Genomic DNA, 27,569 nt, shown 5'->3' with positions numbered 1-27,569 from the left:
CTGTAATGACCTTAGTGATCACTGTTTTGCAGCCTGTGTTCAAAATGGCTGCTCAGTGAAACAACCTGTCCTGATTTGTCATAGACGCTTGCTAAAAACTTTAATGAGCAATCCTTCCTTCATGAACTGATCTCTGTAAAATGGTATAGAACACCTTGATCCCCTCTGTCGAAGACGCTTGGACAATATTTTTTTATATTTTCAGTGGTATTGTTAACAAACACGCTCCCATCAAGAATTGCATTTGGCGAAAGGCTCGGCACACGCATACTCAGCCTGAGTGCACTTATTTCTCATTTGCTTGAATGAGAGCCAGTCAGCCTATCTGGAAGGCCAAAGATAGTTAATTTAAGGAGCAGTTTTCTCTCTGTGGGTCTAAGCCCAATAAGTTCTGGAAAACAGTCAAAGACCTGGACAATAAACCCTCCTCCTCACAGCTGCCAATGTCCCTTAATGTTGACGATGTGGTTGTTACTGATAAGAAGCACATGGCTGAGCTCTTTAATCACCACTTCATTAAATCAGGATTCCTATAGGCCCAGCCATGACTCCTTGCCCATCCAACACTTCCTCTTCTCCCCGTCTAATGCAACTAGCCCTGATCCTCCTCCCTCTTTTTCCCCTGCCCCGCAACACAGCTTCTCCCTGCAGGCGGCCACTGAGTCCGAGGTGCTAAAGGAGCTCCTTAAACTTGACCCCCAAAAAACGTCTGGGTCAGATGGTTTAGACCCTTGCTTCTTTAAGGTTGCTGCCCATATCATTGCCTATCTCTGACCTTTTTAACCTGTCTCTCCTCTTTGGGGAGGTTCCCATTGCTTGGAAGGCAGCCACGGTTCGTCCTTTATTTAAAGGGGGAGAGCAAGCTGATCTTAACTGTTATAGGCCTATTTCTATTTTGCCCTGTTTATCAAAAGTGTTGGAAAAACTGACTGGATTTCTTGATGTCTATAGTATTCTCTCTGGTGTGCAATCTGGTTTCCGCTCAGGTTATGGAAGTGTCACTGCAAACTTAAAGGTTCTCAATGATGTCACCATTGCCCTTGACTCTAAGCAATCTTGTGCTATTTTTATTGGCTTGGCCAAAGCTTTTGATACAGTAGACCATTCCATTATTTTGGGTCGGCTAAGGAGTATTGGTGTCTCTGAGGGGTCTTTGGCCTGGTTTGCTAACTACCTCTCTCAAAGAGTGCAGTGTATAAAGTCAGAAAATCTGCTGTCTCAGCCACTGCCTATCACCAAGGGAGTACCCCAAGGCTCAATCCTAGGCCCTACGCTCTTCTCAATTTACATCAACAACATAGCCAAGGCAGTAGGAAGCTCTCTCATCCATGTATATGCAAATGATAGTCTTATACTCAGCTGGCCCCTCCCTGGATTTTGTGTTAAATCCTCTACTCTATCGTCATTGTTCCTGTTCCCAAGAAAGCTAAGGTAACTGAGCTAAATGACTACCGCCCCGTAGCACTCACTTCCGTCATCATGAAGTGCTTTGAGAGACTAGTCAAGGACCATATCACCTCCACCCTACCTGACACCCTAGACCCACTCCAATTTGCTTACCGCCCAAATAGGTCCACAGACGATGCAATCTCAACCACACTGCACACTGCCCTAACCCATCTGGACAAGAGGAATACCTATGTGAGAATGCTGTTCATCGACTACAGCTCGGCATTCAACACCATAGTACCCTCCAAGCTCGTCATCAAGCTCGAGACCCTGGGTCTCGACCCCGCCCTGTGCAACTGGGTACTGGACTTCCTGACGGGCCGCCCCCAGGTGGTGAGGGTAGGCACAAACATCTCCTCCCCGCTGATCCTCAACACTGGGGCCCCACAAGGGTGCGTTCTGAGCCCTCTCCTGTACTCCCTGTTCACCCACGACTGCGTGGCCACGCACGCCTCCAACTCAATCATCAAGTTTGCGGACGACACAGCAGTGGTAGGCTTGATTACCAACAACGACGAGACGGCCTACAGGGAGGAGGTGAGGGCCCTCGGAGTGTGGTGTCAGGAAAATAACCTCACACTCAACGTCAACAAAACTAAGGAGATGATTGTGGACTTCAGGAAACAGCAGAGGGAACACCCCCCTATCCACATCGATGGAACAGTAGTGGAGAGGGTAGCAAGTTTTAAGTTCCTTGGCATACACATCACAGACAAACTGAATTGGTCCACTCACACAGACAGCATCGTGAAGAAGGCGCAGCAGCGCCTCTTCAACCTCAGGAGGCTGAAGAAATTCGGCTTTTCACCAAAAGCACTCACAAACTTCTACAGATGCACAATCGAGAGCATCCTGGCGGGCTGTATCACCGCCTGGTACGGCAACTGCTCCGCCCTCAACCGTAAGGCTCTCCAGAGGGTAGTGAGGTCTGCACAACGCATCACCGGGGGCAAACTACCTGCCCTCCAGGACACCTACACCACCCGATGTTACAGAAAGGCCATAAAGATCATCAAGGACATCAACCACCCGAGCCACTGCCTGTTCACCCCGCTATCATCCAGAAGGCGAGGTCAGTACAGGTGCATCAAAGCTGGGACCGAGAGACTGAAAAACAGCTTCTATCTCAAGGCCATCAGACTGTTAAACAGCCACCACTAACATTGAGTGGCTACTGCCAACACACTGTCAATGACACTGACTCAACTCCAGCCACTTTAATAATGGGAATTGATGGGAAATGATGTAAATATATCACTAGCCACTTTAAACAATGCTACCTTATATAATGTTACTTACCCTACATTATTCATCTCATATGCATACGTATATACTGTACTCTATATCATCGACTGCATCCTTATGTAATACATGTATCACTAGCCACTTTAACTATGCCACTTGGTTTACATACTCATCTCATATGTATATACTGTACTCGATATCATCTACTGTATCTTGCCTATGCTGCTCTGTACCATCACTCATTCATATATCCTTATGTACATATTCTTTATCCCCTTACACTGTGTATAAGACAGTAGTTTTTTGGAATTGTTAGTTAGATTACTTGTTCGTTATTACTGCATTGTCGGAACTAGAAGCACAAGCATTTCGCTACACTCGCATTAACATCTGCTAACCATGTGTATGTGACAAATAAAATTTGATTTGGGTAGTGCAGCTCATCCAGGATGGCACATCAATGCGAGCTGTGGCAAGAAGGTTTGCTGTGTCTGTCAGCGTAGTGTCCAGAGCATGGAGGCGCTACCAGGAGACAGGCTAGTACATCAGGAGACGTGGAGGAGGCCGTAGGAGGGCAACAACCCAGCAGCAGGACCGCTACCTCCGCCTTTGTGCATGGAGGAGCAGGAGGAGCACTGCCAGAGCCCTGCAAAATGACCTCCAGCAGGCCACAAATGTGCATGTGTCTGCTCAAACGGTCAGAAACAGACTCCATGAGGGTGGTATGAGGGCCCGACGTCCACAGGTGGGGGTTGTGCTTACAGCCCAACACCGTGCAGGACGTTTAGCATTTGCCAGAGAACGCCAAGATTGGCAAATTCACCACTGGCGCCCTGTGCTCTTCACAGATGAAAGCAGACTGTCCAGGAGTTGGCGGATGCTTTAGTCCAGGTCTGGGAGGAGATCCCTCAGGAGACCATCCGCCACCTCATCAGGAGCATGCCCAGACGTTGCAGGGAGGTCATACAGGCACGTGGAGGCCACACACACTACTGAGCCTCATTTTGACTTGTTTTAAGGACATTACATCAAAGTTGGATCAGCCTGTAGTGTGGTTTTCCACTTTAATTTTGAGTGGGACTCCAAATTCAGACCTCCATGGGTTGATCAATTTGATTTCCATTTTGTTGTCAGCACATTCAACTATGTAAAGAAAAAAGTATTCAATAAGAATATTTCATTCATTCAGATCTAGGACGTGTTATTTTAGTGTTCCCTTTATTTTTTTGAGCAATGTATTTACCCCAAAAATATGGGGGATTGGAAATTATGCTGAGAATTACATTGATGGAACCAATATTCTTTCTGCAATATTTAGCTGGTCCACCCCTTTAAAAAAAAAAGTTTTTTAAAAGACTGAAAATAAACTCCAAATTCATTTCCCACTTTTACAAGTCATAATACAAAAGCCTGACATTTCTAGACAGCTCAGAAACCTCTCTGTCGAATAATAATATTTTTGGACAGCTGCGTCATTACACCCCACAAAATGACATCACTGACGAGGTTCCTCGTGTGTGCATTCCCTATAAAATGTATATTCAAATTCATGAAAACACTATCATTTAAGATTTACAGTGGGTTTCAACATTGACACCCTTAATAAAAGATGAGCAAAACCGACTAAATAAAAAAAATTGCTCAAATACTGAGCTACAGGTAACTGCCAAAATAATGGAAACACGAGTAAATGAGGGATGAAGTATATTGTAAGCAGGCGCTTCCACACAGGCGTGGTTCCTGAGTTAATTAAGCAATTAACATCCAATCATGCTTTGGGTCATGTATAAAAATGCTGGGCAGGCGATTATTTTGGTTACCATAGCTATGCCCCCCCCCCACAGGGAACGAGTGGTCACTGAATTGTTTATGTAAGCCATATTACATGGCCATCTCAGTCACCAGATCTCAACCCAATTGAACACTTATGAGAGATACTGTGAACTTGATGCAGCATTTTTCTACCACCATAGCCGTGGGAAGTAGGTGTAACGGATGTGAAACGGCTAGCTAGTTAGCGGTGGTGCGCGCTAAATAGCGTTTCCAATCAGTGACGTCACTTGCTCTGAGACCTTGAAGTAGTGGTTCCCCTTGCTCTGCAAGGGCCGCAGCTTATGTGGAGCGATGGGTAACGGTGCTTTGTGGATGACTGTTGTTGATGTGTGCAGAGGGTCCCTGGTTCGCACCCGGGTATGGGCGAGGGGACGGTCTAACGTTATACTGTTACATAGGGTTGCTGAGGGTGCTGCAGCAACCAAGTCAGATATTTTTTTTGAGCTTATCTGATTGGTCAAAACACCAATTAATAATTGAAAAAAATTGGGCTGCCTTAGACAAGCAACCCAATTCTGATATTTATTTCATGAATTGGTCTTTTGACCCATCTGACCAGCTCTGAAAAAGACTTGATGTGAAAAGAGCTGATGTGATTGGTCAAAAGACCAGTTAGTGGAAAACATTTCTGAATTGGGCTGCCTGTTAAAATGCAGGCAAAAAACAGTCACGCTGACATCCCTGAGCAGTTTCTATTTTCTCCTGCAGCTCAGTTAGGATGGTTAGCCAGATCCTCACAGCATGGCCGCGGAAAGATGTTTTGGGTTGGTAGTGCTTATCAGGGGATGCTGCAGCACCCCTACTTCCCTCGGCTAAGCCTCACAGTGCCAGGGTGACATGATACGCCATCCACAGATGAATTACCGTACCTGACCAAGCTTAAAGGAATATTCAGTTTCTTGAAAAAAAATTGTAACCTCCCCAAATCTGTGTAAATTGGAAATGTATATTTTACAACAAAGACAACATGGACACGACCAGCGCTATATTTGATCTCAGAATGTTCAGTAAATAACTTTATTTCAATCATAGCAAACATCTAAAAATTACATCACATTTATCTACATTTCTGATATTTGGATATACAAGTTCAAATAAATCCTTCAAACTAACTTTTAAGACCTTGGAATGAGCTTTCTGAAAACATCACCATCTTACATATAAAGCTATAGACAACACAGTCTGTATAGATGGCAGGGGGAAGTCTTTTCAAATCCATGTATTCCTTCATCTTACAAATGTTATGCATGTTCAATGAAAAGACAGTGCCTATTTCCTTTAGTGCTAAAAATAGTTCATGACACAGAACCATTAATGGGTTTGTTCACTTACTTTTAGGCTGTTGTTTATTGACCCAGACAGATTTAAATACATAGTTGGGTATTTAGTTTGTTTCAGCAACCTCTGACTAGCGTTTTAGAATTTCCAAAAAACTACTGCTTTTCCTAGGTAAAGCATTATTCAACAAAAACTATTAAACCAAAACGCATCCAATCTAATCACTGTTCCTAATTGCTCTATCAAACACGACCTAGCTGGAAGTATTGCTAACAGAGATTTGATTGGAGGAGAATGAAATCAGGTAGAAACTGCATTTAAGCAAATTCTTATGAAAAACAGATGTCTGAAGTACATTATATATGATATACTAAACCCAAATATTATATTATTACATAAATTTAAATAATACTCCTAAAGTTCTATGATGTAAAAAAAATATTTTAAAAAATCTACTGGCACATAGCACTTTATGTCAAGTAAAATAATAAAATAACTTGATTGTAAATAAAAAAGAAATGCTTACTTATGTGCTAGTGGCTGGTCAGGAAGAACTCATTTTATTTTGGATTATGATAAGGAAAGAGTATTAATCTGTTTTCTGCATTTCTTATTCAAAAATGAATAACAGATCCCTTATCAAGAGTAGGAGAGGTGATCTGAAAGGCATAAGTGGGGCGGCAGGGTAGTCTAGTGGTTAGAGTGTTGGACTAGTAACCGGAAGGTTGCAAGTTCAAATCCCCGAGCTGACAAGGTACAAATCTGTCGTTCTGCCCCTGAACAGGCAGTTAACCCACTGTTCCTAGGCCGTCATTGTAAATAAGAATTTGTTCTTAACTGAATTGCCTAGTTAAATAAAATAAAAGGTAGATCACTAGTCCTACTCAGAGACGTGGCTGTTATATTTCATGTACGTCCTCTGTTATTTGTGTAGTAGGCCTACTACTGTGGAGCCTGTGTTTTTTTCAACCACTCCAAACAAGAAGGGAAAAATACATCTCTTATTATTATTCACAATGATAAAATGTTGCAGAGTGCACATACAGTATAAAAACTGTTTGGGTTGATCGACAACAGCCTAGAGAAGTGTAAAAAATCATACAAATGTGTAATTTTGGTGAAACTAACCCTGAACAATGCTGCAGTAGATGCGTACCAATCAAGACAGTTTTATTTAAGACAACAATAATAACAAAGAAAATAGCCTAATCAATTTCTTTCTTTGCATTAGTCGTGCTTTAAAAAATAAATGTATATATTGTGTAACTGAGTGCATGGACAGTCTACTATGAGTGCGAATGCAGGATACATAAATTATATTAATAAATACATTACATGAAATTCAATGAGTTATTGCTCAGAGGCATGTATAGGCCAATATGCAGCTAGCCATGTTCTAAATGAGGTAGGCCTAATTGCAGTCATAACAACAATCCCTTTGCTACGCACTAGATAGAAACCTTGGGAATGTGGCACCATCATTGTGCTAGTTGGTACATAGGATAAAACATTGATATGACAGCTTCCAAGAGCAACCAATCCATTTACACCACAGATCTCCAAAAAACACTGGCCAGCTTCAATGCTACAACATTTGCAAAATGGGATAAACACTAATAGCTCAATGAGCATGGTCCCAAGAACCAATGGGCTGGGACAGAGCCAGAACACACGTGGGTAAAGCAGTTTTGAAAATGTGTCATACTCTGATCGGTTAGAGATGATCCAATCACCGGTTTATTTTTAACAACACTCCTCATTTAGACATCACCACAAACGACGTCAAAGATGGCAGTCTCAGACTGAAGTATGCAGCAAATGATAAGGCAGCTGAAGAATTCTGATTTAGTCGTCAGGCAAAATATTGGTACCATTGACTTACATTGGATTTGTGCAACAAATGCTCAAAAGTTAGCATTTGGAAACAGTGGCCAGGTAAACAAAACTAAAGCATGGATAGCTGTCAAACCTTGTCCATAGACTGATCACAGGTTAAGGAAACCTATATAATTTTGTCATTTGGGCAAACTATCCCTTTAAGTTAAATGGAGCATTGTGTGTCACCTCTTTCTTATGCTTCTCTTATGAGAGTTGAGTAATGTCCGGCATTTTCCATGCACCAGTATCACAGATGGAACAATGAGACAGATATTTCACCAGATGTATACATGTGAACATCAACTTAGTGAGAGGAAGCCCAGTGGCAGGCAGTGGGAGAAGATGGAACAAAATGGATTTTGTCTGGCATTCTGCCAATTTTCTAATTGGTGAAACATTTGATCTCAATACAGTTTTCTGTTCCCAAAACTAGAATCTACTATGAACAGAGTGGACAACGTTTTTTAGACTTTTACCCTTTGCCAAAATAAAAAAATAAAAAAGTGTTCTCGAAGGAGTGCAAAGACGAATTGAGTTATTGCACACGCGCACTTCACAGTGTAGGCGTTCCCTAACAGAAATACGCTAATTCATGCTAGAATGCGCCAATAGGATCTCGCTAGCTCATGCTTGGCTCTGCCCACCTCCTTGCTTGTTCTGCCCACTATGACTCATTTGTTCCCATTTGAAACGACGTGCTGTGGTCTACCTTGGTTTAGTTATAAAAAATCTATGGTATGCTCAGAACCAAAACATCATTACTCTACAATATACATGCATTCAGATGACAAGATATATGCTCAATCTGGTACAGTCCAGAAGTAGTCTGATTAATGAGGCTGCTCAAAGTTCGACTTAATATAGAAATAATACTGAAAGAAGATGAGTTAACTTAAAATAAAAGATTTGGGAACCCCTGAGGTAGGCAACACAAATGTAAGCCAATGTTAAATCAGTGATGGAATTACAATCAATGTCAAACTGCAGTCTTGTAACACACAGGGCAGTTAAACAACATTCCTCTTAGTCTGATCTGTGAGTCTTGCTCTGACCTGAATATGGGACTGGAATGGGAACAGGAACTGGTGAGTAAAGTGAAGGGAGAACATAAATTAAGGATCTGTATCCAACTTTGTAAAGGCCAGGTGGTATATCTATGCGACTGACACTTCTCCCTCCCTGTGCTATCAACGCTCCCTCCGTTACTACTGCCTTTCTGAACTGCCTCGACACCTTGGTGATGGTCTTCCGCAGCTGATAGGCCAAGTCAAGACCTGCCACTGCAAGAACGCTGCAAATCATGCCTGAAATGAAAGACCTCTCTGAAAATTAGCTTTCCTGACAATGACCAAAACAAAGAAGTTAGAATAGCCTAAAGAATGAAACTAACATCCGTTTCTCACTGGTCAGCCAATTACAACTGCTCTTGGACATGACAGTCCTCCCATTTTCACCTGCCCTGCAGCATCCCTAAAGCCTGGGAGGTTTTATGATAAGCTGACTGTGATCAAAACCAACAAAGCCCCAGGTTCCGACGGTATGCCATAGCAGATCTTCCAAGAATTTACCTGCGAGTTGAGCCAACCCATGTCTGACATCCTCAACATATCATTCCAGCAGGGAAATTCCTCTCCCAGTGGAAGACATCACGGTCGAGCCAATCCCAAAGATACACCCCCTGTCAGTCGACCAACAAAACAAAGGAGTAACAAAACCTTATATTTTGGGTTATGATAAAGACAGACAGTTGTGCTAAGCTCATCATACTCTACCAAAGGGTACATAACAAGAATTTTAATAACCGTCAAACAGCTTTCCAAATCCCAAACTGTAGCTTTAGATGCTCCCAGGCTATTTACTTATTTTTCTTTGTATTGTTAGAATAAGTCCCTTGTCTGCCCCTTCATCAATGTATTTATATAGGCCTATGCCATTTGTATGGTCATGGATTTCTGTTTGTTTTAGAATAGGGGTGTAAATTAACTTTGACTAAATCATGCAGGTGGGGGTTATTGTGTTCAGTGCAAAAACTAAACGCTATCAAGATAGAAACACAGTCTTTGCAACAGGTTGAAACTATTAACTTTGTTAAATCGTGCAGTTGGTACCATGCATGCCAATGTACTACACTTCATGAATATATATATAATTTTTACTTTAAGATTGGGGACCAAGACATTCATTCAAAAGGTAAAGTAGCCAAATGATGCACAGTTGACATCAAACTGGAGAGGAAATTACGTTTTTCATTATGGTTGCCTGACATGCAAAAGTTCAACTCAGTGTTTCCCCTAGGACTTTTTTCAGCAGTTGTGGCAAAGTTAGCGGGTGGTGGCCGTGGCCAATGGCGTGGTTTTAGAGGCCCTCCAATTAGCCGCAGAGATAGCATTTAGCTTTTTTTAAACACATTTTCACCAATTCTACACATTTTGCCATGGGGCCCGAGAGAAAATGTACCGTTTTAAAGTTAATTTCCTAAAAATATACAAATGTTTTATACACATTTGTTCTTATGCTATCGGAGTGACTCAAACATTATAAGAAATTCAATGGGGGCCCCATTCCATGACATTATTTGAATTTTAGATTCTTCCTGACTGTCTAGTTATACTTTTGGTGATTATGAGATAATCTTTGAGAACTAACAAACAAATACACTGAGTGTACAAAACATTAGGAATCGCTTCCTAATATTGAGTTGCAGCCCCCTTTGCCCTCAAAACATCCTCAATTCATCGGGGCATGGACTCTACAAGGTGTCAAAAGTGTTCCACACGGCTGCTGGCCCATGTTGACCCCAATGCTCACCACAGTTGTGTCAAGTTGGCTGAATGTCCTTTGGGTGGTGGACCATTCTCAATACACACAGGAAACTGTTGAGCGTGAAAAACCCAGCAGCGTTGCAGTTCTTGACACACTCAAACCGGTGCACATGGCACCTATTACCATACCATGTTCAAAAGCACTTACATATTTTGTCTTGCCTATTTACCCTCTGAATGGCACACACACAATCCATGTCTCAATTGCCTCGTCAGTGGGAAGAGCATGTTTTGTACAATTACTGTATATTGCTCCATTATATTTTCTACATACTTCATATCTCGCATTGGTCGTTTAAGTTAACACTGAAAATGTTCTAGCGTCCCAAAATTATTTTCAAATAAAAATAAAAATATTCTAGTATTTATTTTTTTGCAGTGGCGGCCACGAATGCATATAGGGGAAACACTGATTTAACTTCAAAGCAAACCAGCAGACATACAGATACCAATGTAGAAATATAGCATCAGTCTCTGTGACACATTATGCTTGCTTAATTTATCTTAAAAACACAAAGTTGCAAATCTTTTAAAGGGACAATTCAAGATTTTGGCAATTAAACCTTTTTCTACTTACCCAGAGTCAGATGAACTCATGGATACCATTTGTATGTCTCTGCATGCAGTTTGAAGGAAGTTTAAGGTAGTTTCCGGAATTTGCAATATCTCCAGAAATGACCTTCAACTTCATTCAAACTGCATGCAGAGCAGAGGATGTGAGTGGAGCGAGTAGCGGTGTGTGTATAATTTCGCAGAAGCATATTTTAAAAAATGCTCAGGTACCGCTCATCAACAAGCTCTGGGCATGCTCTGCCCAGCATTTTTTATTTCCTTTATGACTGTTCTTTTAATAAGACATACTATTGTATTTATTAAGCCTACCCCACCACTAATGAGCAGAGATGTTGATATGACTCAACCAAGAAATAGGACACACTACCTGTGTAATTGATAGCAAGATAAGGAATGAGCACATTCAGCAGCAGCAGAGATATTTAGATGTTTAAATAGGCTATTATTTAAAAGAAAATAAGAGTATGTTTGGAACAGTGTTAAAGAAAGTTGTCGATCAACTGTAAAATGTGAGCACAACAGAGCCACAGTTACAACTGATCATCAATAGATTAGAGAAAAAGCAAGTCTTTTTTTTTTTTTTTTTACACAGCAGCCGCATATCATCAGGTAGGTAGGTCCTTGTTAAATAGCCTACGACATGTTATTGAAATGCTGAAGCTTCTTATAATATAGCCTACTTCAAAACCAAATGGTACATAGTTACATAAGTAGATGGGGTGTTTCTGTGAGCGCTGAGTGATTTTGTTTTACGGAGTGGGGAAATTACATTGTGTGCTGGCACAGTGTGCAAATACTACTTTGTGAGCGATGATGGGATTTCCAACCACTCTGCTCACATACTCTGATGTAGAGACATAAAAATGGTATCCATGAGTTGCCTCTGGGTAAAAAAAAAAAAAATGGCTTAATGCCAACATCTTAAAATATCACCTAGAGAAAAAAAAGTGTTTGACAAACTTGTCATTCTTGTGCAAATAAAATGGATGACTAAGTCAAACATATGCATGCAGAACAAGGTAGCCTACTCCACACTAAGGCAAAGGAATGACACACTAGTGCATTCATTGTCTTAATAAGAAGTATAGGACAAGACACAGCCAAACACCTCTGATCAACCTTTCAGACATTGTAATATGTGTTTGTTCTAAGGTTGGCGTATGTGGTATGTGAGGCAAGAATTTGTATTTTTGCTCCAGGAGGTGCCGATTCAAACCGCTAGGGGAACTTGATTTATTTTGTATTTTATCTGAAATAACTTGCTTTCATCAGGGAAGGGTTCTAAATTTGCAAAAATGTAATTAACTTAAGGTGAAAAAGTATATAAATACAGGGCACATCAAGTTGTGTTACCTTTTAGTAATAAATTGTGTTTGCTATTCAGTGAAAAAGCAAATTATTATTGCTCAAAATATTAGATCATTAATAAGGACATTTTAAAACAAGGCCCAACTTCACCAAAGAAAGTGAAGGCCCACTATTGAAAGAGTAATGCAACGATTTGTTTAAGCTTGCTGTTATTTATTAAATCACTTCAAGCAATCTCTGGCCTAATAGAGTGCCTATGGAAAGTTCTCAGACCCATGAACTTTTCCCACATTTCGTTACATCCTTATTATAAAATGGATTATATAAATCAAAATCCTCAGCAATACCTCCACACAATACCCCATAATGACAAGGCGAAAACAGATTTTAGCAAATTCATTAAAGATTAAAAAACTGATATCACATTCACATTAGTAGTCAGACCCTTTACTCAGTACTTTGTTGAAGCACCTTTGGCAGAGATAACAGCCTTGAGTCTTCTTGGGTATGACGCAACAAGCTTGGCACACCTGTATGTGGGGAGTTTCTCCCATGTTTCTCTGCAGATAATCTCAATTTCTGTCACGTAGGAAAGGGAGCGTTGCTGCACAGCTATTGTCAGGTCTCAATTTCTTCAACCTCATGGCATGGTTTTTGCTCTGACATGCACTGTCAAATGTGGGACCTTATATAGACAGGTGTGTGCCTTTCCAAACCATGTCCAATCAATTGAATTTACCACAGGTGGACTACAATCAACTTGTAGAAACATCAAGGATGATCATGGAAACAGGATGCACCTGAGCTCAATTTCGAGTCTCAGAGCAAAGGGTCTGAATACTAAGATATGAGTTTAGTTTTTTTAATGAATTTGCAAACATATCTAAAAACCTGTTTTCGCTTTGTCATTATGGGGTATTGTGTGTAGATTTTTAAAATCAATTTTAGAATAAGGCTGTAATGTAACAAAATGTGGAAAAACTCAAGAGGTCTGAATACTCTCCGAAGACACCGTATACTCTACACTTATCCAAACTGAAATTCGGACAATTAATTTAGAATTAAAAGGCACATGCTTTTAAATGGAATTACTGGAGACTGAAAGCACAATTGTATTAAAAGTATTTGAGCAAATGTATGGCCATCAGAGGGCAGACATTAAAAGAGGGAGTTAAAAAGTTCATAGCTACATACATGTATGCCTGAGTTCAACAGCACTTGGCCCGAAGATAGTCAAAAAGTCAAAAATGGCAAAACTACATAGTAAGAAAAAGCTAGCTCCAAATTATGTTTTTGTAAGCATTTTCTTCTGGGAGTTTATTTTTAATTGACCTTCCTCAAATGACATGCTATGATTTATAACATGATAATATGACAGCATGTAGGCTAAAATTAAGACTTCAGAATAGATAGCCACAGGGAAAACCATACAGAACAATATTTGATTTCAAGAATTTCCCTGCCATCGAGTAGCCGTGCAGCTTTGAAAATAGCTGAGACACGCCTTTGGCGCATGAGAATGCGTACATACGCTACTTTTTGCATTTATTTGTAAATACCCTGTGTAATTAAATATCTGTACAGAGACTTTTGAATATGTGCTAGAGGGGAAAAACATGTGAATGCATGCATCCATAATGACATCCAGCATTACATTTATTATGAGGTCAGTAAGTAAGGTGGGGATGTTTGTAAAACATTCTTACATCTTAAAACCAGAGTTTAGCCTACTGTCTGTATTTAATGTTTTAATTGTGTTACATTGAACACAGTATAGGTGTCACAGAAGTTCAGTGATGCAGGCTCTATTATTGTTAAAGGATAAGATCACTTTTGTTTTTTTTCACCAAATCTGTATTTTGGATGTAAATGACATGTTATAGAAGTACCCTGACACTTATTTTTGCAATTTACTTGTTATTAAGAAACTTACGCCACCAGCGATATAATTCCTCATGCTCATTCAGCAATTGCAGGGACATGATAAAACATGAACAAAGGCTCCAACATCTAACGACTTGGTTTTTAAAATGATATGAGCAAAACGTATTCCACTTTACTTGGAATGGCAAGCCAGACAAAATTAAAGGCCTATTTATATAATGAATATTCAGAGGGCAGAAATTATTAAATATTAAAGCATTGGACCTCTCACTAAAGGCTTCAGTCATACAAAAACTATTCTTAAATCCAAACTGGTTCTCCAGTAGATTACTAAGAAATAGTTCACCCAGAGTTCAATAACAGCCTTTTTCCCTTCATTCACATTACAACCTCTCACTTTCGGTTATTTGAAAATGAAATCTCCAAAATAATGCTATTTTTAAAACAAGCAATATAAAGCTGGTAGAAATTTCAGCTTAATCCACCAGAAAAGACACACCAAATATTAGAACAAATATTATGGTTAAACTCAAATGTACTAATTGATATATATATATATATATATATATATTTGGGGGGAAAAAAATTAAAAATATATAATCTTTGTAAATTATATAATAAATAGGACTGGTGTAGTTGTCACACATGCAGTTAACAAAAAATATATGTAAATGTCTGCTCTATCCAAAATTACAAACAACTGATTGCAGCATTACCCCAAAAATGGAGGAGACAAGTTAGAAAGGGAAGAAGGTACAAAACTTGTCTGTCAGTCCTGCATTAAAGACCATAATTCGCTAAAGAAAATCCTGATAAATAAAAGCGTGTATCAGTTTAATTTATGGACAAAAAACATGGACAGCTGCGCCATACAGGTTTCAAAATAGCTTGGAGGAGATTTTCTATGTACCGATTCTATGGCACGGGGTCTATGAACTGATACACAAAATGACACCAGATTAAAAACATAGTTTTTCAATGTAAATTATTATACAACAATTTCGCAACCAATAGAATGTTATATGTATGGGGGATACACAAATCGCAGCTCTGCAGATTTTGCTGCAAAGAGTCATCCATAATCATTAGATTACTTCTTTTGGTACTGCCCACATGGAGCTTGTTTTTGGTTGCAGGTTCAGGAATGGCAGAAAAATTGCAACATTTAATTGGAGCCAACTCTGCAAATAGCACTGCTGGGTGTTTGAAAAGTCAGAGTCAATAGTCCTTTCTCTTTGCTTATTTGAGCTGTTCTTACCATAATGTGGTCTTTTACCAAAAGGGCTATCTTCTGTACACCACCCCTACCTTGTCACAACACAACTGACTGGCTTAATCGCATTAAGAAGGAAAGAAATTCCACAAATGAACAAGGCACACCTGTTAATTGAAATGCATTCCAGGTGACTACCTTATGAAGCTCTTTGAGAGAATACCAAGAGTGTGCAAAGCTGTCATCAAGGCAGAGGGTGGCTACTTCGAAGAATATAAAATATATTTTGAATCGTTTAACACGTTTTTGGTTCGTACATGATTCCATGTGTTATTTCATAGTTTTGATGTCTTCACTATTATTCTACAATGTAGAAAAGAGCACAAAAAAATAAAACCCTTGAATGAGTAGGTGTGTCCAAACTTTTGACTGCTACTGTATATATTTACAAAAAATATATATGGGGGATTGGAAATTATGCAGACAATTACATTGCTAGAAACCACAATATATCTGCAATATTAAAGCAGTAAAGTGACTATGCGCAACATTACATTCTCCAGCGATACTTCTGTGTAGCCCGCACATGCGCACACGGAAAAATATAGCTCGAGTCACACAACATGGAATATAACGTTGCGGATACATTTCGGAATGACACAATTGCATGTGTATAACATCTAAAGACCTGCATCACTATGCGGCGTCACTTTTAAAAGGACGTATTTAGGTGTTTTTGGAGCCTTTGTTCATGTTTTATCATGCCCCTACAACTGCTGAACAAACATGAGGAAGGTGGTGGGACATGTTTCTCAAAACCAAATGAATTTATTTTATAGTGTCTCAGCGCTTTTTTAACATTAACGTACATCCAAAACACAGATTTGGTCAAAAAAAAAAAATTTTTTAAAGTGAACTTTGTTCATGTATGTAGTAATATAACCTGCCCAGTAGGTGGCATGGTTTACGCATATTCAAAGCACAGGTAATCTAGATTCTTAACATTTTTATATGTAGATCAGAATGGTCCTTTCCTACCTATTTCAGAAACACTGGCCCAAAAAATCTGTTGGATTTATATGATCCTGGAATGCAAAATAAGGGATTACAGAATCCGTATCATTCTGATCAAGATTAAATGTTTTGAAAAAACGGGTCCAGAAGATACAATATTGAGCTTGCTTCATTGGAAAAGCTGTGAGAAAAAATACATTTTGACAATGAATATGATTTTATATATATATATATATATATATGTATATATGTTAAGCATTCTAAAGTTAACATTTGCTAAATTTCCCTTGAGGACATTTTAAGTCCAGGATAAACCATATTAAAAAGTATGTTGCCTATAAAGACACTCAAGTGCCATCATACTTAAAATTGGGGTTCTGTGAGTACTTTTATATTTAGTTTCTGTTTTGGTAAGTAATAAGTACTACCATAAGTTTACGCAACAACAATCGGTGTCTCGCTCTTTTGAAATGTGTAACATAACTCATTTCTTTTTAGATGCTCCACCTTCTACCCTGCTCTGCAGGTACTTATCCAGCTCTGCCTGTCTCTTCACAGCTTCTTGCGAGATCTTGGGAGCACCTGGGAAACACACCAGCACCACACTCATGTTGTCCCGGCTTCCCTGTTCAGAGAGGAGAGTTGAGCAGAGGAAATGCAAGTTACGCATTTTGCTATAAAACATGCTTTTGTAAAAACTCTGAAATGATGCTTATTTGAGTGGATTTACATGGATATACTGTATGTAGCGTGAACAAAATCACAAGACGTCTCTTGAACGCTTTCAATTGACCCTTCTCCAAGCCCCGCCCCAGAATTTTGGGCAACCAACCGTAGCGCTCTAAAGGATTAGCAACGACTGACACCTCAGACAACCTCACATTTCGATGGCATGAAAGCCAGAGGGCTATGGCAACAAAAAAAAATCCTCAAAAAATTTACGTTTGAATTGCTAAATAATTTAACAGTGCATCAGGAGTACTTGCTACTGTGATTCTTGAAAAGCAGAGCCTGTAGAGAGTATTGTTTTCAAATCTGAAATGATACATTTGTTACATTATTTGCTAGCTCAGCTGGTCTCATTGACAACATGTTGATACGCTAGTTAGCTAGCCACGTAATTTAACTTGTTTTCTCAAAATGTTAGCTAAGTTAGCAATGTTATGAATACAACTCCCATCAGCTATCGCCATCACAACACGATTTGAGAGCACTAGTTAGCTCCAAAAGTGGTTTTAGCTTTGAATGCTTACAGTGAATTGTGAAGCCATTCAGTGCCAAGTTACACTACAAACATAATTTTAAGTTACCGTGAAGCAACTTTAATGACAGTCCACCACAACTTACCAAAGACTTTCCTGATTAGAAAGGGGTAGTCTGAGTTTAATTTATTTGTGTATTAGAAGCACCGTTTCACCAGTGCTTGAATGGGGAATTGGGCTTTGAAAATGTTGTCCGAGGTTGCAAGGGGGGCGGGCCTTAGCGAAGGGTCAATTAGTAACTCTAGAATGTAATAAATTCAAGGCATATATTAAATATAGAGCACATTACATTTTCTAACAGTTCATTCAAAACTTCAGGCAAACACCAAGCCAATGTTTTTAAGTTGAATTTGTGTGGAGAGGAGTGCACATTTAAATAAAAAAGGACATAGAATTGGGATTGAAAGCAGGGTTAACACGCCTACTCTCGCGACAAATGCCATCGGATCTTTAGTGAAGAGTGGAGGGCCCGCCAACACTACTTCCAACAGCAGTGGGTCCCGTCCTAGGATTGACCAGGCCCAACACTGCTTAGCTTAGAGGCAAGACAGCAGTGGGATGCAGGGTGGTATGGCTGCTGGACATATAATTTGATATCTGATTTTTAAAAGTATTGAAATTGAAGCTGGCAAACACTTTAATTTATCTTGATAGCTGTGTGGGGTACCACTAACTATCTGTGCTTGACTGTCTGGCTGATTTACAATCATTATTTAACTGAGCCATTTACACTGAACAAAAATATAAACGCAACATGTAAAGTGTTGGTCCCATGTTTCATGAGCTGAAATAAAAGATTCCATATGTTATATGGAATATAATATTCCATATGCACAAAAAGCATATTTCTCCCAAATGTAGTGCACAAATTTGTCTACATCACTGTAAGTGAGCATTTCTTTGCCAAGATAATCCATCCACCTGACAGGTGTGGCATATCAAGAAACTGATTAAACAGTATGATCATTACACAAGTGCATCTTGTGCTGGGGATAATAAAAGGCCACTAAAATGTGCAGTTTTATCACACAACACAATGCCACAGATGTCTCAAGTAGAGGGAGTGTGCAATTGGCATGGTGAATGCAGGAATGTCCACCAGAGCTGTTGCCAGAGAATTGAATGTTAATTTCACTACCATAAGCCGCCTCCAACATTGTTTTAGAGAATTTAGCAGTACGTCCAACCGGCCTCACAACCACAGACCAGGTGTGTGGGTGAGCGGTTTGATGATGTCAACGTTGTGAACAGCATGCCCCATGGTGGAGATGGGGTTATGGTATGGGCAGGCATAAGCTATGGACAACGAACACAATTGCATTTTATCAATGGCAATTTGAATGCACAGAGATACTGTGACAAGATCCTGAGGCCCATTGTGAGGACAATTATTTAGATGCATATCTGTATTCGCAGTCATGTGAAACACATAGATTAGGGCATAATGAATTTATTTCATTTGACTGATTTCCTTATATGAACCGTAACTCAGTAAATTCTTTGAAATTGTTCCATGTTGCGTTTATATTTTTGCTCAGTATACCAAAAAACAATACAGTCTGCAGCAAATCACAAAGTTGTTTTGTAGTCTAGTCACTAAACCTCGAGTCGAGTCCCAAGTCCCCTGTGCTCGAGTCACGAGTCCCTATGGTTACGTCCGAGTCGAGTCCAAGTCTTAATTACCAATGGTTGAGTCACGAGTCCAGTCAAGAGTCCCTATGGCTGAAGTCCAGTCCCAGTGCTCGAGTCCTGGTCCAAGTGCTCAAGTCTGAGTAACTTGGTCTGAGTTTTGAAGTTCGAAGTGGTTCCGGTCTCTTCTATTTTTCTGTTACATATTTGACATTGTGCCACAATCTTTGCACCATCGGTTGAAAAACTTTTGAAAGCTAAACTAATGATTTGGCGTGCTTTAGACATATTTGGTATTTTGGTTACTGCTGTTTTTTGCTCGCTCGTACTGCCGTGTTGCTGTCTCGATGCTCGTCTGTTGCTAGATTCGCGCCTCTATTGATTTGGCTCGGATTTGGTATAAGAAATCTACCAGAACTTACTAGTATCCGGCTGGTGGGAAGATTTTCATGAAAGCATTGAAGTAACGCAAATATTTTTCTCCTGCTGGCCAATGGTCATAATTGCCTGCAATATGCAATAGCTTATGGAACAAATACGTCCTTCATACACAAGCTCACACACATTTAATTTTTTATATAATGTTGAAGTTATGTCAAATCAATAATGATGTTTTGAAGGGATGAATGGTATCTAAACAGAATTGGCTATTGCTCCTGTTAGATTTACCAGATTACTATTTACATTAATTGTAACATGCTATCAGCTACTTTTTTGTAATCGGCAACTGATATGTGTGTTTTTTAATGCAGAGGGAAAACTAACAGGAGTCCTGTCAGAAACTGTCTATGGTATGCAGGTGGGAAATTGGGAGGGTAGAGTGAGACAACAAATTCAAAGACAGCCTACTTTTCTATACTCAAGGGAAGAGAGAGACAGACTGTTGTTTTACTATTAAACTCAATACTATTGTTTTCAATTTCGTAAAACAGTTTGTATTTCTTATCCAGGCAAAGATATATCGTAGGCTGGTGCCTGGTGGTTGCGGGAAGCAAAAGAGTAGCTTGCGCAATGTGTAGCTTTTGATCGAAGGCAGAACGAAGCCTGCCTGTCTGCAAACACACATTGCTTGCTTGCCCCACAGCTTACCAACTGATGTGGGCTGTGTGTGGCGTATCCTTCCCACTGCTAGAGAACAGAACCCTCACTCCACCCAGTAGTGCTAATATTCTGCTTATGATAGTAGCCTATCCAGTTCAAGTGCAAATACAAGTGACAAGAAGTCATAAAAATCCAGGAAAACTCTTGGACTCGAGTTGGCCCATAGTGTTCCATCTCTGGGAAATATGCTGTAGTAGCCAATTCAACAGCAAAGCACACTTAAGTAGACTATTCAAATCTCCTCTCCATTGTAAAATCTTATCTAGCTGACCTTACCTTGTATAAACATGTGTCAACAATCTCATTGCACACTCTCTCCAAGTCCTCTGTCACCTCTAGACGTAAACGCACAAAGTCACATAGCTCCTCATTGGCCATCACGTCCCAGATGCCATCACACGCCAAAACAACAAACTCGTCCTCCGCCTCAGATCTTTCAATCTCATACACCTCTGGCTCAGGCGACACAAGCTGCTCTGTGGGGCCCTTGCCATGTACACATTTATAGTCAAAGTCACCAAGGGCCCGAGACACAGCTAGTGAGCCATTAACACGTTGAATCATGACAGAGCCACCGGCATTCTGGATGCGCTCCTTTTCCAATGGATTGCTGGGCTTGTGATCCAGCGTAAAGAAATGGACCCGGCCTCCCCTGCTGAGGAGTGCCCGTGAGTCGCCACAATTAATGAAGTACATGTGGCGAGGTGAGATCATGACTCCCACTGCAGTAGAGCCGCTGCGGTCCGCACCATGCTTACGCTCCGAGATAACTCGCATCTGCTCATCAATCTGCAGGAAGCCAGTGCGAATGCCACTCTTCACACTCTCCACTGATGGCTCGGGTCCATGCCTGTCCAGAATTGCCCTGCCCCCCTCTTCTCCACCTCCTGGTCCTGCACCCCCACCCCTGAAATCTGGGTTGCTGGTGATGTGCTCAAGCAAGTGCTCGCAGCAGTAGCGGGCCACCTGAGAGCCAGCATGGCCATCATACACGGCAAAAAAGGACCAGGGGTTGAGGCCATGGGGCAGGCCAATGACAGCCGTGTGTGTATCCTCCATCTCTACCCGCCAGCCCTGCATGCTGCTCAGGCCATATCGTAGGCCGTTTCCTTCTCCGTGGGCATTGAACTTCTCCATCTTTGGCTTGTCCAAAAATGCCCCCATTTCTTTTTTTGGGTAGCTTTATCCTATAAAATGACAACAAGACAAATGTGCTAATCAATTAAGTTGCCTTTGCAGAACAATCAAAAAAATGTAAGTGATCATGTTTGTAACTATTTCTTTCCTATGACTGTCTAGGCCAGAGGACAGATTTACTTTTGTGGTAGCACAAACATTATTTCTTCTTTGCCTAGAAGGCAATTACTGCTGAGCAAAAATTTGTCAGTAAACATCTGTCTAACGATTAACATGCAGTAAACTAAGCATGTAATAGTTTTGATGTGTGCGCAATGTTAATGCACAGCACAATCACATTCTTCTCTTACTACTGACAACGGTCTGTAAATCAAACATTCAATTGAACACTGTCATTCCACATTCACGCAGTCTGATTAAACAGGCTGTAATACAAAATGAATTGGTACAGTATATACAGCCTGAAACTAATGCCTGCAAAATCATATAAATGTTTCTTACAAGCCAGAATGTTGAATAAAATGACATTTAAACTTACTCTTCTGGTTGTCTTTGCGGTTTGCCCTTCAACTGCCCAACATTTTTGACAAAATATTCACAGGAAAGTATTGTATAGTTTTATATTGGATATTTGTTTTCCTCTCGCCAATAGATATTGAACCAAGCATGCCATGACAATAGTATATTCTGAATCAGGGGAGGCTGGAGAACAATCCACACATTTTTTGTTTTGAATTTAAAAACATTTTGAAGATTGAAAAAGGTTGATTGTTCTCCATCCTCTCCTGATTCAGAATATACCATTTTCATTGTCTTGTCATGCTTGGCTCAAAAGCTATTAATTATAGAACCAAATATCAAACATTAAACTTTCTCTCATCAATAGCTAGTGAACCAAGCATGTCATGGCAATGAAAATGGTATATTCTGAATCTCTTCATATTTATACATTTTTTAAATAAAAAAGTCTGGATTGTTCACCATCCTCCCGATTCAGAATATACCTTTTTCATTATCATGGCATGCATGGTTCAATAGTTATAGATGGGTTAGCTGACAACATCACGAAAATGATGTGTGTGCTTCAAAGGGGCAGAAGTCAGCATGTTGTGATTCTGGATGGCCAGATTGCTAGCAAGAATGACAAGAAACTGCCATGTGGGGAATCGTATATTTAAAAAAAAAAACATGATTTAACTAGTCAAGTCAGTTAAGAACAAATTCTTATGACGGCCTACACCGGCCAAACCTGGACGACGCTGGGCCAATTGTGCGCCGCCCTATGGGACTCCCAATCATGGCCGGTTGTGATATAGCCTGGATTCGAATCAGGGTGTCTGGAGTGACGCCTCTAGCACTGAGATGCAGTGCCTTAGACTGCTGCGCCACTCGGCTTGATTAATCTTGTTATTGATAGCATGTCTTGTTTTGAGGTGTCTTGACTGATTTCAGGTCAATGCAAATATGTCTAAAATTCGCTAGCTAGCTAACCAAAACCTGTAACGATGTACGCTACATGACCAAAAGTATGTGGACACCTGCTAGCCAAACATCTCATTTCAAAATCATGGGCATTAATATTGAGTTGGTCCCCCCTTTGCTGCCATAATAGCCTCCACTCTTCTGGGAAGGCTTTCCACTAGATGTTGGAACATTGCTGCGGGGACTTGCTTCCATTCAGCAACAAGAGCATCAGTAAGATCGGGCACTGATGTTGGGCAATTAGGTCTGGCTTGCAGCCGGCGTTCCAATTCATCCCAAAGGCGTTCGATGGGGATGAGGTCAGGGTACTGCGCAGGCCAGTCTAGTTCTTCCACACCGATCTCAACAAACCATTTCTGTATGGACCTTACTTTGTGCACAGGGACATTGTCATGCTGAAACAGGAAAGGGCCTTCCCCAAACTGTGCCACAAAGTTGGAAGTACAGAGTAGTCAAGAATGTCATTGTATGCTGTAGCGTTAAGATTTCCCTTAACTGGAACTAAGGGGCCTAGAGGGAACCATGAAAAACAGAGCATTATTCCTCCTCAACCAAATTTTAGTTGGCACTATGCATTGAGGCAGATAGAGTTCTCCTGGCATCCACCAAACCCAGATTAATCCGTCGAACTGCCAGATGGTGAGGTATGATTCACTGCTCCAGAGTCCAATGGCGGCGACCTTTACACCACTACAGCCGAAGCTTGGCATTGCGATCTTAGGCTTGTGTGCTTCTGCTTGGCCATGGAAACCAATTTCATGAAGCTCCCGACTAACAGTTATTGTGCAGACGTTGCTTCCAAAGGCATTTCGGTGAATGTTGCAACCAAGGACAGACGAGTTTTACGCGTTACGCGTTTCAACACTCGACCGGTCCTGTTCTGTGAGTTTGTGTGGCGCTCCTAGACGTTTCCACTTCACAATAACAGCACTTAACGTTGACCAGGGCAGCTCTAGCAGGGCAGAAATTTGACAAACTGACATGTTGGAAAGGTGGCATCCTATTATAGTGCCAAGTTGAAAGTCACTGAGCTCCAGTAAGGCCATTCTACTGCCAATGTTTGTCTTTGGAGATTGCCTGGCTGTGGGCTTGATTTTATACAGGGTTTGGCAGAAATAGCCAAATCCTCTAATTTGAAGGGGTGTCCACATAGCTTTGTTAATATAGTGTATTTGAGAGACAAGTGCTCATTGTGCAAATGTATTTATGTTTTCAATAAACATTAGAGACTAAATAAAGCTCACATGTTGTCAACAATCTAAGCCAACCCCATCTGTTTTGCCCCATAGTTGCAAATGGCTCAGTTTTGTTGCTAAACAACCAACATGTCTATTGACAAGAGAAAAAAACTAACTTTACCTGGGTGCTGAACCAACCATATACAGTGGGGGTCAAGAACTACAGGAAATGTATGATCTCTGTAATTGCAAACAAAGGTTTCTGTACCAAAAGTTCTGCTTTTCTGATGTATCAAATACTTATGTCATGCAATAAAATGCTAATTAATTACTTAAAAATAATACAATGGGATTTTCTGGATTTTTGTTTTAGATTCCGTCTCTCACAGTTGAAGTGTACCTATGATAAAAATTACAGACCTCTAGATACTTTCCAGTAGATATTTTGTCTCAATTTTCAAGCAGCTGAAGGACAAACTGCACAGACCATTGGTAGAGAAAGATTAAACGTAATTGTATTCAAAATTATGTATTGTAAGGGACATTAACACGATTTTGCAGGCATATGTTTCAGGCTGTGTATAACTGTGTATAACAGCCTGTTTAATCAGACTACGTTCACAGCATCCTGAATGCACCGCTAGATAGGTGGAGGTAGGTTGATGGGAGATGGGTGGGATAAATGGATGAAGGGAAGTTGGAGGGATTTATGGATAAAAACGGGTTATAAATGTTTATGGATGTCAGGTTTGAGGGGTTAATGGATGGATAGAGATTGGAGGGTTATGCTTGATGGATGACAAAGCTTCAGCATACAGTTTAATAAGTAGCTAGCTATGATATGTAAACTGAATAACAGAATATAGGCCTAGCATACACCTAGTGGTGTGTTCTTGATGAAACAAACATACTGATGATGTAATGCACAGCTTCAAATCAAGTTAAAAGTAACGTAGTTAGCGAACGTTAGCTAGCTAATGTTGCTCTCATCATGACTTGTAATGTATTGATAATTAAATATATCAACAGTAATGCTTATTACTGTACCTAGCTTTGAGACGATTTCGAATGCATTTTGCCCCACTGCTTAGTAGCTCGCTAGCTACATTTAACTCTTGCATGGAAATATTACATCACAAGCTCTGTTTTGTCACAACGCCCCTAGCTAGCTCTAGCTAGCCGGTTAGCTAGCTATCTGACGTAAGTTAGTAACCTTACGTTGTAAGGTAGAGCTAGCAAGCTACCTTGGTTGGCATGCAACAACAAAGATGCTGCGTAACGCTAACTAAAATGAACTAGCTACTTACCAAATCCTCTAGTACCTATAGCTATAACGTTAATGAACTCTGGCAGGTAAACAAACTGCTAACTTATTGGTTAAAAAGCTAGCTAAAGTAGAATCTGGAAAAACATATAGTAGTGGAATACTGTGAATGAAACGCGACGTCAGTGCCTTGACCACCGTCAAGTGAGTAGCTTTAGCGACGAGGGGCAATAGGCGGTTCGTCTTCAGAATAAAAGTCCCACATTGAACCCAATGACGTATAACCCATTGTCTTACGTCAGATAACCTGCACTGAGAAGGCTTATGACTCATTTTTGCTGCATCTTTATTGGCATTGTATTCATGTAAGAAAACTGTGTCAAGACATCAGTAGATTTAGAATTGAACACATTTAGGAATATCTTACACTATTGTGGAGAGGTGTACTGCTTGGATTCTTTACCTACGATATAAATAAGATGAAACATTTTTATGTAATTAATTTTATTATTCTTTTGGCCAAATTTCATTTACACAAATGTAAATTTACAAACAAAAAAAACACATTTTCTTACCTTACAAAAATTAATTGAACTGTATTTTAAGACAATTAAATACTCTACTAACAAAAAAGCTGTTAGAATTATAAGGTTCTTGTGTAATGTGATATTGTACCCCCTAGCCCAATTGTCCATTGTATATTACTCATATATACTTGTGTTCCCACATGTACTTCTTGTATTGATTTGTTGTTAATAAAAAAATAAATGACTAATTTAATCAATATACACATTGATTCACTTTTAATAAATAATTCATAAAAATTAAAGGCATGTAAAATAAATAAAAACATTTTAAGACCAATAATGAAAAATACAATGTTGAAACTGGTATGTTCAGAATATTGGCCTGTAAATGAAAAAAAAAAGTGCTTTGTAAAGTAGCATTCAAAGTACTCAGTAGAGTCTGTACAACAGATACAGTGGCATGATTTGAATGGGTGATCATGTTGCCAAGGAAATGGGTTTCCTCCATTCGAATGCAAAATCTATAATTTGCATTCTGGAAAATCTGAAGAAAGATTTAGAATAGCTGCCAGTGGGCAGCTGGAAGCTGTAGTTGGAGAAGGCTACTGTGGTCCAGTGTGCCAGCTCACAATCATGTGGAGGAGGCTACAGCGTATCTCAAGGGAATTATTATGTGGAATATAATCAACGGACATAGGGGTTGATTCATTTCACGTCAGGGCAAATCAAGTCTGACATTTTTAAGTGGAAATTACAAACTTTAGAAGCTTTATAAATCCTTGAATACACTACAAGTTAGCCTAGCGTTGGTGCTCCTACAAACAGCCTACTACAGTATAGGCTAGTGGATCTATGAAATCAGGCTGGTTTAGACTCAAAATAATTAGCTCGCTTGTTAGTAATGCAGTAGTATAAAGCCGTCATTTACAATCAACAATGTAGTTATGAACACAAGTGGTCTGATTTGTTTTTGAGTAACAGAGCGAATGTTTAGTCCATTCACACTTTTCTGCTGATGGAATAATGCTTTACTGGTCATTAGTTGGCCAAAATTAGGCTACATGAAAAGTTATCCAAATATATTAACAGCATTACCTTTTTTTGGCAGACTAAGGCTGTGCGCTTTTGCGGTCGACAGACAGCTGTATCATGCAGACATCCTCAGGAAACTGCCAGAGCAACCCGTGCAAGTAGACAGTTTAACAAACCAACCTGCACTTCTCCCAGGCCATCTGGGCTCATGACATCAGAGCATTAATATAAAAAGTTCATATCTTCGTCTGTGAGTGATGGAAGAAAAATAGACTTTGGCTACAATTATTTGAATAATTCAATGGATGTTTTGTGCATTAAGGTGATTAATGTGTCTTATTAGGAAGTTTGACTTCACTATAGGGCCATCTATAGGAATTCTCTTTTTGGGACAGAGTTCAGTTAAACTGCATTACCGAAGCTGGCCTGTAGGTACACTTCAAAGCGTCTTTCCAGATCA

General features: G+C 40.0%; 1 protein-coding gene across 1 annotated transcript; it reads right to left on the bottom strand.

The window, feature by feature from the left end:
- Positions 1-16,287: 16,287 nt before the first annotated feature.
- ppm1ab (protein phosphatase, Mg2+/Mn2+ dependent, 1Ab) lies at positions 16,288-25,771 on the bottom strand. Its single transcript, XM_024420536.1, has 3 exons — positions 25,594-25,771; positions 20,766-21,676; positions 16,288-17,122 (listed from the first exon to the last, which is right to left on the bottom strand). Exons 2-3 carry the CDS (start codon positions 21,651-21,653, stop codon positions 16,982-16,984), a joined length of 1,029 nt encoding a protein of 342 aa, XP_024276304.1. The 5' UTR covers positions 21,654-21,676; positions 25,594-25,771; the 3' UTR covers positions 16,288-16,981.
- Between the last annotated feature and the right edge of the window lie 1,798 nt (positions 25,772-27,569).

The sequence above is a fragment of the Oncorhynchus tshawytscha genome, linkage group LG05, assembly GCF_018296145.1.
Source record: "Oncorhynchus tshawytscha isolate Ot180627B linkage group LG05, Otsh_v2.0, whole genome shotgun sequence".
In the NCBI taxonomy this organism is placed as follows: domain Eukaryota; kingdom Metazoa; phylum Chordata; class Actinopteri; order Salmoniformes; family Salmonidae; genus Oncorhynchus; species Oncorhynchus tshawytscha.
The sequence above is the reverse complement of the archived record's forward strand: the minus strand, read 5'-3'. Positions and strand labels throughout refer to the sequence as shown.

What these genes read in the sequence shown, in the direction of transcription:
- ppm1ab (XM_024420536.1), bottom strand. Translation starts at nt 21,653, where the DNA reads ATGGGGGCATTTTTGGACAAGCCAAAGATGGAGAAGTTCAATGCCCAC. An exon ending in TTGACACATGTTTATACAAG is followed by an intron (nt 17,123 to 20,765) that starts GTAAGGTCAGCT and finishes CTCTCTGAACAG; the next exon opens with GGAAGCCGGGACAACATGAG.